This window comes from Leopardus geoffroyi, chromosome A1 (assembly GCF_018350155.1).
Source record: "Leopardus geoffroyi isolate Oge1 chromosome A1, O.geoffroyi_Oge1_pat1.0, whole genome shotgun sequence".
In the NCBI taxonomy this organism is placed as follows: Eukaryota; Metazoa; Chordata; class Mammalia; order Carnivora; family Felidae; genus Leopardus; species Leopardus geoffroyi.
This window is the reverse complement of record NC_059326.1, coordinates 86,718,341-86,730,638: the sequence shown is the minus strand read 5'-3', so window position 1 is coordinate 86,730,638 and position 12,298 is coordinate 86,718,341. Positions and strand designations below refer to the sequence as shown.

At 33.0% G+C, this 12,298-nt stretch overlaps 1 protein-coding gene across 1 annotated transcript; it reads right to left on the bottom strand.

Annotated features, from left to right (window-relative positions):
- Positions 1-10,259: 10,259 nt before the first annotated feature.
- Positions 10,260-11,207, bottom strand: LOC123577242 (olfactory receptor 14A2). The gene has a single exon (XM_045439342.1). It carries the CDS (start codon positions 11,205-11,207, stop codon positions 10,260-10,262), a length of 948 nt encoding a protein of 315 aa, XP_045295298.1.
- Positions 11,208-12,298: the final 1,091 nt, after the last annotated feature.

The window sequence follows — 12,298 nt, the reverse complement described above, 5'->3', positions numbered from 1 at the left end:
AAGTAAAAATGCCTTAAGGGACAACTGGGATAACATCAAGGAGAATAAAATTACAGAGATGCCAGTAAACAAAGGGAAATAGAAAGGAACAGGAAAACAAAATTGAAGAAATGATAGCAGAAAACTTGTCTAATCTCAGGAAGTAATTAGACATCCAAGTCCAGGAAACCCAGAGAAATCCAAATAAGATAAACTCAAAGAGATCCACATCAAAATACATTATAATTAAAATGGTAACATTTTAGAATAAAGAGAGAATCCTAAAAGCATCATGGGAAAAAAACAAAACAAAACAAAACAAAAGACCTTACATACATGGGAAACCACATGAGCCTCTCAGAAGTTTTTCTGCAGAAACTGAAGGCTGAAGTGAGAGACATGACCTATTCAAAGTGTTATGGAAAAAACAAAACAAAACAGGAAAAGAAAGAAAACTTTAACCAAGAACTTTCCAGATAAGCAAAAGCTAAAGGAGTTTATCACGACTATATTGGACTCACAAGAAATGTTAAGGTAACTTCATTAAGGAGAAAAAAAAAATGGCACTAATTAATGTAAGGAAACATGAAAGACAGGAAAAACAAACTCACTTGAAAAAGTAAATACAGGAGCACCTGGGTGGCTCAGTTGGTTGAGTGTCCGACTTTGGCTCAGGTCATGATCTCCCAGTTTGTGGGTTTGAGCCCTGCATCAAGTTCTGTGCTGACAGCTCAGAGCCTGGAGCCTGCTTCAGATTCTGTGTCTTCTTCTCTCTCTGCCCATCCCCCAACTCATTCTCTGTCTCTATCTCCTTCAAAAATAAACATTATTTTTTTAAATAAAAAAAGAAAAAGTAAATATATAACAATGTTAGTAGATCAGTATTTAGCAAGCATATAAGTGAAAAGACAAATAAATTAAAATCACAATAATTAGTTAAGGGAAGCATAAAATTAAAAAAAAAAGATGTTAATGTATCATCAAATATCTAAAATGTGTAAGGAGAAGTAAAGACTAAACCTTTGAAATGCATGTAATCAAGTTGTTAACAAGTTAAAACAGAACTATTTACATAAGATATTTTATATAAACTTCATAATAGCCCTAAGGAAAATAAAACATAAATATACAAATGAAACTGAAAAATAAATCTCAGCATAACACTAAAGAAAGTCATCAAACCACAAAGGAAGAGAGGAAAGAAGAAAATGACAGAGAGAAACTTCAAAAACAACCAGGAAAACAAGAACAACATCACAGTAAGTATTAAAATATCAATAATTACTTTAAATGCAAATGGACTAAATTTGCTGGTCAAAAGAAATAGAATGGCTGCATGGATAAAATCTAAAGACATAGAATGGCTGAATGGATTAAACAAAACAAAACAAAACAAAACAACCCATCCACCTGCTGCTTACCAGAGTTTCACTTTAGAAGTAAGGATATACACAAGCTGGAAGTGAAAGAATGAAAAAAGGCACTCTATTCAAATGAGAATTTAAAAAAAAAAAATACAAAGAAAAACTGTAGTGGCTATAGTGATATCAGACAAAATAAATATTAAAACTGAAAATGGAATACAAGACAAAACCTGGCACTATATATTGAGAAACATGTTAATCCAGCAGGCAGATATAACATTGGTAAATCTCCATGTGCCAAAATATATAGGGACACCAAAATATATAAAGCAAATATTAAAAGACTTAAAATGAGTAATTGAAAATATAAAAATAGTAGGAGACTTTCATTCCCCACTATTATGAATGGATAAATCATTAAGAAAAAAAAATAATCATGAAACAACAGCTTTTATAGACACATTAGATGAGATGGACTTAATAAATATATGCAGAATATGCCATCCTAAAGCAGAAGAATACAAATTCTTTTCCAGTACACATGACATATTCTCCAGGATAGAGTATATATTGGGTCACAAAACAGGCACTAGTAAAATCAAGAAAATTAAAATCATATAAAATAATTTTCTCACCATAAAGGCATTAAACTGGAAATTAATTTAAGGAAGGAGATGGGTCCTCTTGAATAACCCTGTTCCTTTCTGAAAAAATAAAAAAAATTAAAGAAGAAAATGGGAAAACCACAAAAATGTAAGGATTGAGTGATATGCTCCTAAATAACCAATGGGTCATCCAAAAAATCAAAGCAAACATTAAAACATATTAGGGAAAAATGAAAACAGAAATATAATGTACCAAAATGTACAAGATGCAGCAAAAGCAGTTCCAAGAAAGAAGTTCTTAGCAATATAGGCTTACCTTAAGAAAGGAGAAAAGACTCAGGCAATCCAACTTTACACCTAGAAGAACTAGAAACTGAATAAACAAAACATCAAATTAGTAAAAATAAATATAAAAATCAGAGTAGAGATAAATGGAATAGAGACTTAAAACACAATAGAAAAGATCATTAAAAATAGGAGTTGGTTTTGTGAAAAGACAAACAAAATTGACAACCCTTAACTAACCAAAAAACAAAAATTAAAAAAGAAATAAATAAATCAGAAATGAAAGGAGGGTGCCTTAGGTGGCTTAGTCAGTTAAGCCTCTGAATTTGGCTCAGGTCATGATCTCACAGTTCAAGGGTTTAAGGCCTGCCTCAGGCTCTGCACTGACAGTTCAAAACCTGGAGTCTGTTTCAGATTCTTTGTCTCCTCCTTTCACCTCCACCTCCTCTCTCTCTGTCTGTCTCTCTCTGTTTCTCTCTCTCTCTGTCAAAGATAAGTAAACATTAAAACAATTACAATTGTTTTAAGAAATGAAAGAATTTACAACTATTAACAGAAATGCAAAGAATAAAAAGAAAACTACCATGAACAATTATATGCCAACACGTTGGACAATTTAGGAAAAATGTATAAATTTTGGAAATGTGCATCATTTCCAAGGAAATGAAGTTTTTCAAGGAAATAGAAAACTCTGAATAGATTGATTATTAGTAAGGAAATTAAAATTATAATAAAAAACCACCAAACAAAGTATGTCTAGGATCAGATAGCTTCACTGGTGAATTCTACCAAACATTCAAAGATTTAATACCTATTCTTATCAAAATTTACAAGAAAATTGAAGAGGTGGGAAAACTTCAAATACATGTTATGATACTAGCATTACCATGACACCAAAACCAGACAAGGACACCACACAGGCAAATTGCAGGCCAAAAAAATTTTGAGAAATATAAATGGAAAAAAATAAAAAAACTCTCAACAAAACGTTAGTAAATCAAATTTCACAATACATTGAAAGGATAATATACCATGATCGAGTGAGATTTATTCCAGGATTGCAAGAAGGGTTCAACATCTACAAATCAATTAATGTGATACATCACCTTACCAAATGAAAGATACATAAATATGATGATCTTTATAGATGCATAAAACATTTGACAAGATCCATTTTATTATAACAAATTTCTTGTAAGTTTATAATAAAAAAAACTCTCATCAAAGTGGGAATAGAGGAAATGTAACTCAACATAATGGAGGCCATATATAACAAGTGACACCTAACATTATAGTCAATAGTGAAAAGCTGAAAACTTTTTCTTAAGGAACAGAAACAAAGCAATGATGCCCATGTTCATCATTGCTATTAAACATAGTATTGAAAGTCCTAGCCACAACAATTAGGGGAAAAGAGTAATAAAAGCCATCCAAATCAGAAAAAAAGTAAAACTGTCACTATTTGTGAATGATAGGACACTATGCACAGAAAATATTAAAGACTCTGCCAAAATAAAACAAACAAACAAACAAACAAAACAAAACAAACAAAAAAACACTGTTAGAACTAATAAGTAAACTCAGTAAATTTGGAAATAGAAAATTAATATATAGAAATCTGTGGCATTTATGCACAGAAGATGAAACAAAAAAGAAAGATTAATAACACCATTTATAATTACATAAAATAAACATAAAACACCTACAAGTAAATTTAACCAAGAAAGACCTGATGAAAGAAATTTAAGGAGATAAATAAATAGAACAATATTCAATGCTGATGGATTGAGAAATTAGTATTGCTAAGATGTCCATACTATCCAAAACAATATACAAATTCAACACAATCCCTATCAAAATTCCAACAGCATTTTTCACAAAAGTAAGACAAATAATGCCAAAAGATGTATAGAACCATAAATAAACAAACAAATAAATAAACAAAAATGGCCAAACCTATCTTGAGAAAGAACAAAGCTTGTAGTATAATACTCCCTGATTTCAAACTATTACAAAGCTATAATAATAAAAGCAGTATGTATGATATTGGTACACATACAGACACATAGATAATGAATTGAATTAAAAGGCCAGAAATAATCCCAGACATATATGGGTAATTAATCTACAGTAAAAGAGACAAGACTAGGGATATGTAATGGGGAAAAGATACTTTTTCAATAAATGGTGCTGAGTAAACTGAGCAGCCACATTCTGGAAAGAAGAAGAAAGAAAGAAAGAAAGAAAGAAAGAAAGAAAGAAAGAAAGAAAGAAAGGAGAAAGAAAAAGAAAGAAAGGGAGAAAGAAGGAGAGAAAGAGAGACAGAAAGAGAGAGAAAGAGAGAAAGAGAGAAAAGAGAAAGAAACAAACTAAACTGATACTTTGAAATTAACTGAAAAGGGATCACATAATTGTATATAAGACCTGACACCACAATATTCCTAGAAGAAACACAGGTGGTAAACTCCTTGACATTTGTCTTAGTGACATCTTTGTAGATTTGTCTCCCAATGCAAGTGACACAAAAGCAAAAATAAACTAATATGAATACACCAAACTAAAAAGCTCTGCACAAAATAAACCATTGACAAATGAAGAGGAAATCTGCTAAATATAAGAACAAAATTTAAACCATACATTTGATGAGAGTTTAATATCCAAAATGTACAAAGGACTTATACAACTCAACAACAAAACAAATAATCCAATTTAAAAACAGGGCAGAGAACTTGAATAGAAATTTTCCAAAGAGGACATACAGATGGTGGACAGACACATGAAAAGATGTTCAACATCACTCATCAGGGAAAGTGTGAATTAAAACCACAATGAGTTATCACTTTACACTTGTGAGAATGGTTAAAATGAAAGACACAAAAAATAACAAGTATTGGTGAATATGCAGACAAAAGTTAATATTCATGCACTGTTGGTGGGAATGCAAACTGGTACAGCCACTGTAGAAAAGAATATGGAAGGTCCTCAAAAATTATGAAATACAATTACCATATAATTCACTAATTCCACTATTGAGTATTTTTACATAAAGAAAATGAAAACACTAATTCAAAAAGTTATATGTACCATCTATGTTTTCTGCAGAATTATTTGAAACAACCAAGATATGGAAGCAACTCAAGTGTCCACCCATAGATGAATAGATAAAAAATAAGTGATATATTTATATATAAAAATATATATAATGTATATATACAAATAATATATATACACACACAAATAATGTATGTATACACAAATACTATATGTACATATGTATTATACATAATATATTATATATACAAATATATTTATATATAATATATAAACACACATATATAATGCATATACACAATAATGTAAACATACACAAATAATATATACACACATTATATATGATATTATATATATGTGTATACACACACATATATATATATATATATATATATATATATATATATAATGGAATATTACTCAAGCTCTGCATCAGTACTGTGCTGACAGCACAGAGCCTGCTTGGGATTTTCCCTCCTTCTCTCTCTCATCCCTTCCCCATCTCAGGCACACACTCTGTCTCTCTCAAAATAAATATATAAACTTAAAAACCATCCTTTAAAAGAAAATTCTATAAATTTATGAATACCATATGGAGGTAGAAATATACCAAACATTTATAACATAAATATATACAAACATGCAAAAAGATATAAATAGAGAACTTACAGCTCTTATTCTAAATCTGTAGCCATGAGTCTGTAAAATAGAGTAATATTTCTGGTTTGTCTAAAATAGTTAGGTCTTGTCTTTTCTCCACTCAAATTTTCATCTGAATTGTGTTTCTAAAAATGGGATAATTTAAGGATGCTTGCTTACCAACATTTGTGGAGGAGAATTTCAAGACCTTCCCTTGTCCTGATAATGTAATCTAATGCAGACTGTGGACTTAGTGTAGGTGAGTGATGGAGGAGACATCTAGTGGCTGTCTGGATGTTTCCATGACCACACTAGTGACCAAAGCATGTAGTTTATTTCAAAGTAGTCTTTTACCATTTCAATTTTGAGTACTTGCTTTTGGGGGGTTTTCAATTACTTGAGAGTCCTTGAGGTAGGGCTTGGCAAGGGGCCCAAAGTTCAAATGACTGTAGAAACTAGAGTTGGAAAAAATCTGGTAGAAGTAGACAGAAGGATGGAGGTGGTATTGGCTCAAAAGGGGATATGCCAAAGGATTCAAGTGAACTGAATGGAAACTCTAAGGTAGCAAAAGGGGAAACACAAGGGAAGTCATGGGAAGGAGGAAATCTCAGGTGAGCCATTTTGATAAGATCTTTTAATATTTTAATACATCCATACCTTCTTTTCAGATTCAGATTAGAAAAGAAGCAGATTGAATTCCAAATTATTCTCAGCAACATCATGTCAACAAGAAGGGGATGGTCAGAGCAGGGCATACAGTCAGTAGGGATTCCAAATAGGGGTTTGAGTCGTTGGAGAAATTTCCATGGGTAGAACAGGACCAAACTGGAAGAACAGAGAAACCTTAAAAAAAAAATACCTCCTATCAGATTCTGAATATTACCTTCCAATTACTTTCCAATTTCAGCTCCTGGCCACAAAATTCTCAAAATAAAAATACCCTTTCAAAAATCTTATTATTAGCTTTCAACCAAAATGAGCAGTAAATATTTGTGAAAGAAAGTCTTAAAAATGTTTTTCTTTTTTGTTTTAAACCAAGGGATTAAAGACCAAAGCTAATATGCCTTTTGTGATTTAATCATTAACTCAAGGAATGTCTCAAAAGAGAGTGCAAAATATGCACCCTCTTATGGTCCTGAATCATTCCCAAAGATAGCCAAAAGAAAGACTTAGGTAATCTCCCCATAGCTGGTAACAGTCAATACTATGTTAGCTGCAGATGGGGCACAACCCACATTTATTTCTTGCCAGACTGGGAGTTCTCAACCTGACAGTTGGTTTCCTGAACATGTAGAAACCAACTACCTGCATGCATAAGAGGGTGGAAAGCCAAACCATGTTCTCGGGACTCAAATAAGCAATAGGAATGCAATAGCTGTCCCTGGAAAGAAAGGCTTTCTTCTATAATCAATGGGTATCTCAAAAGCAATTTAACCAGAGTCAAAATCTAAGAAAGCATTTTCATTTTTTATCTTGATACTTTAAATTTGGAAAAGAAGCAATAAAGAAGAGCTTTGTTTTGTTTTGCTTTGTTTTGTTCTGTTTTTGTTTTTGTTTTTGTTTTCTTTCTCAGCTGGGCACTACGGAGTTACAGGAGAGCTGACTTTGATTAAAATTCTTACTTTCTGCCAACTTCTGCCAATTTTCCCATAATCCCTTCTGCATGATCCAGAGCTAATTCATTGACCCAGTCATACCTGTTCAAGTACTAGAAACTGTAGGGGATAAAAAAAAATATTCTATACCCTTTCAGTTCTTGACTGTGACCCCTACAATAAAAGAAAATTATAAAATTTATTTAATGTAAGTATTATATGACAAGGGAGCTTTCATAAGGAAATGAAGACCTAAAGAAATGATTGAACCTGAGAGTTTTTATGCTAGATCTGATGAAGAGTGGAAAATCATGGAAAGATATAATAGGAGAAAAAGAGCTAAGCATAATAAACTGGGGGAATAATTTCAAGATCTGTTTGGTCAGATTACTCTCCTTATCCCATTACCTCTGGAGATATGGATGCTCCTTTCCAAGGGGAGTAGAGAAGGCACCCTTCACCTGAGGGCTTTATGATCTGCATCACAGAAAAATAAGAAAACCTCTTCTGCACATGTCATTCTCACATTCTTTCAGGAAATTCAACCTAACTCATTACCTGTCATCATGAGAATATGTCATTCCTTACAACTTCTATCCTAAAGATTTTAGTATCCATTACTGATTACATCACTTGTGATATGGATTATTAAAATGATGACTTTTCAATCACTCCTATATTTAACAGTTGCCAGTCTTCTAAAGAAAAAAATAGTTTTTCAATTAGTGTTTTCTCTCATAATAAAAACACATTATAGATAGTGAGGGAACAAAAATATCTCCAGGAATTTCTCATGAAATATTCAATTTCAAAATATTTAATTCAGTACCATTTTTTTACAATATAAATTTAACCACAAGCAGTCTAAGAATCTTTTTTTTTTTTTTTGACAAATTTTCCCAGGTAATTCTGACAGTTGATACACATACCCATCAAACAAATCCAATGATGTTTGCCATATTTCTTTCTTTAAGGGTAAAGAACAAAAACAAGTGGGGACTTTTTCATGTATTCTATGGGAAATCTTAAAGATAATCTTATGTATATGATATATAAAAATTATATTTTATCATATATGAAAAAGCATAAGTATATATTTATAAATGATATTAGCATGGTAAAAACCAAAGTTGTCAGAGGATATTTGGGGACATGGTTAAATGAGATCATTTGTGCCTGAGAAAAAATATCAACCATCTATCACTTGATTAAAGTGGTTGATTAAAATATCAACCAGTTTTTTTTAAAAAAAAATTTTTTTTTCAACGTTTATTTATTTTTTTTGGGACAGAGAGAGACAGAGCATGAACGGGGGAGGGGCAGAGAGAGAAGGAGACACAGAATCGGAAACAGGCTCCAGGCTCTGAGCCATCAGCCCAGAGCCCGACGTGGGGCTCGAACTCCCGGACCGCGAGATCGTGACCTGGCTGAAGTCGGACGCCTAACCGACTGCGCCACCCAGGCGCCCCTCAACCAGTTTTAATCCAAGTGACAATAAAACATTTATATTATGATTTAAAAATAAAAGAATCCAATTGAAAATATCTAAGAAACCTTTGTATTATTTTCCTTAAACAATGAAGGATGGAACAATGTCAATGTAAATCCTAGAGAGTTTTTATAAAACTTAGAATCTTTATGTAGTTTTGTACAAATTAATTAAAAAAAAACATATTGGAGGCATTAGTGAAGAAGTCAAAAGAGAGTCCATCCCCAAGTGAGAAACTTCTGCTTTAGTATTAATATATTTCATAGCTTCATGTCACTCATTAGAACCATTCATCATGCCATAAATAGTAGTAAGGGCCTTTCTGAATTATAGACAGGTAGACATGCAGGCATACATGTCTTATAGACTCAGACCTCTGCCTGGTGTCTCTCTGGAAATACTATTTACCCAGTTGATCAAGAGTTATCTTGGGGAACTGTGCTGAGATGTATTTCTCTCTGGGATTTTGTCTCTGTTTTATGTGTCTCTCCTGAGTGTTGTTTATAGATGTAGGAACATCTCTAGAATGGCCCATAGCCTACTGCATTATGTTTGCTTACTTTTTGTTCTGCTTCAGCTCTAGACAGTCTGATCCTTCAGAAAAGTGATATGAAAATATTATCTTGGTAGTTCAAATGCTTTTTATGGCACTGTACCTGTTGAAGTGCCTCATTTAAAAATATGTAATAGGGGCGCCTGGGTGGCTCAGTCGGTTGAGCATCCAATTTCAGCTCAGGTCACGATCTCGCGGTCCGTGAGTTCAAGCCCCGCGTCGGGCTCTGGGCTGATGGCTCAGAGCCTGGAGCCTGCTTCCGATTCTGTGTCTCCCCCTCTCTCTGCCCCTCCCCCGTTCATGCTCTGTCTCTCTCTGTCTCAAAAATAAATAAACATAAAAAAAAATTAAAAAATAAATAAATAAAAAAATATGTAATAAAATAGTGAAAATGAGATTAAATCACAAAAATTATAAACATCATGAGAAACAAGCAATTCTTTTAGAAGATCATACCACAAATGAAGAGATTCTTTGTCATTGAAGACCGCTGCATGAGAAACATGTGACACTTATGTGTTAGTTGTGTATAATGCCACTACCTGAACTGGAAACAGACAATTAGGCTGTTGAGAATTTACTTACATTGGTGTATGTGAGTACATAGTTTTCTTTTATCGAATTGTTCCAAAGTTAGGAATGAGGTAACTGATGAGAAAATCTATTGTGATCAGTAAGATACTATATCATTGATAGTTGTTAGTTAGTATTAAAAGATGTGAGACCAAGTGTTTTCTGCAGCAATCTCATAAGAGCCCATTTCATGTCCTTGTTCCTCAGGCTGTAGATTACAGGGTTGAGTATTGGAGGTATCACGGTGTAAACCACAGAAAGCAACCTGTCAATAACTAGGGGTGTATTTGAGGTTGCTTTCAGATAAACAAAACAGGCAGTTATAATAAAAAGAGTAAAAACAACAAGATGGGGAAAGCATGTGGAGAAAGCTTTTGACTGACCTTTTGTGGTAGGAATCTTCAGCACAGTGGAGAAAATATAAGCATAGGAGATCACAATACAGATGAAACAAGATATGCCTAAACACATACCTATCCCAATACTTGTATACACCACTAGGAGTGTTTCAGAACAGGAGATACTTAGCAATGAGGAAACATCACAGAAAAACTGTGGGATCACATTGGAGCCACAGAATGGCATGAAAAATGTGCCAGCAGTATACACAGTTCCGAAGAGTCCTCCAATGGCCCAGGAAACACCTGCCATCAGTGTACAGGCACCAGCGTTCATGATGACTTCGTACTGCAGAGGACAGCATATGGCTACATAGCGGTCATAGGACATGGCAGTAAGGACAAATATCTCACTTGCTGAGAAGGAAGTCATGAAAAGTAGCTGGAAGGCACACCCTAAAATGGAGATGGAATTGCTGTATGTTAGGCTGTTGACAATCAATTTGGGGATTGGGACAGACACAAGGAAGACATCCAGGAATGACAAATTCTTCAAGAAAAAGTACATTGGTGTCTGTAGATGCTGGTCTAGGGTAATGAGAGTGATGATGAGAAGATTACTCATCAGGACAGCCAGATAAATCAGTAGGAAGAGCACACCATATAATATCTGAAGCTCTTGGATGTCAGAAAACTCCACAAGAAGAAATCCTGTCACTAAGGTGACATTGGCCATGCTAGAGTCTCTTCACTGCCTGTTAGGACAATGAAATAATGAAAAAGTCAATTTCTACCACCCGACCAGAACTATATTGATATATACTATCGTTTATTTGAAAAAGAGCCATCCTATGTATCTTAAATACTTCTACAGAAATTCCATCTTATTTTTTAAGGTAAAAGTGTTTCATAAGTAGTATGTGAATTCAACTAGTCTTCATATAAATTACATCTGATTCTGTAGCTTCAATCTGAACTTGCTACCAGATGTATACAATTTGACTAAATATGAAAGTTTTCCCAACACACTAAGTCCTTGCCCTCAGACTGGTATTGTGCCATGCATAATGACAAATCTTTTTGTTTTCTGAAAAACAATTCAAAGCTCTACGTCTTTATAGTGTGTTAGGATTACTAATAATCTAATGGGAGTAAATCAATTCTCCTTTGTTATTAAAAATCATTACCTCACATTTACATTTTATTAAATACTCCACTGTAAGCAAATAACTTTTTTATAAATATATGGACATAATCAAGGTGATATAAACAAGGATTATTTTTTCAATGTTTTTATTATCTTGAGGTCATGCAGTCACATATGTTGAATGTTTCATTTCATATGAGACAGAGAGAAAGAAAGAAAGAGATAAATTATTTAGCAAAACTTAATGTCCTTTGAATACACACATATGTAGAAAACTATGCTATTGTGGCACCTTGTCAGTGATTGATCTTAAATAAAAGTCTACTTTAGAAGTTACTATAACAAAATGTATCACCTATTCTGTCTGACTGTATCTTTTATTCATTATTTTATGTTGCCTAGAATTTATTTTTCCATACATCAGATATTATAAAACTATTTCCCTACATTGTTTGCTACTGTGCAGAATTATTTAGTGAAAAGACCAACAAGTGTTTAAATATATCAGACACCAAACTGGATGACAGATATTCAAAAAATAAAAATAAAAGGTTTTCTGGAAGTTTTCAGTCAGTGGGTGGAGGCATACAATGATGAATATATAAATCTATGAAGAAGCAAAAATTAGATGTCAATGGGTTCCATTGCAATTTTTTTAAAAAATGTAACATGTTATAGAT

What these genes read in the sequence shown, in the direction of transcription:
- LOC123577242 (XM_045439342.1), bottom strand. Translation starts at nt 11,207, where the DNA reads ATGGCCAATGTCACCTTAGTGACAGGATTTCTTCTTGTGGAGTTTTCT.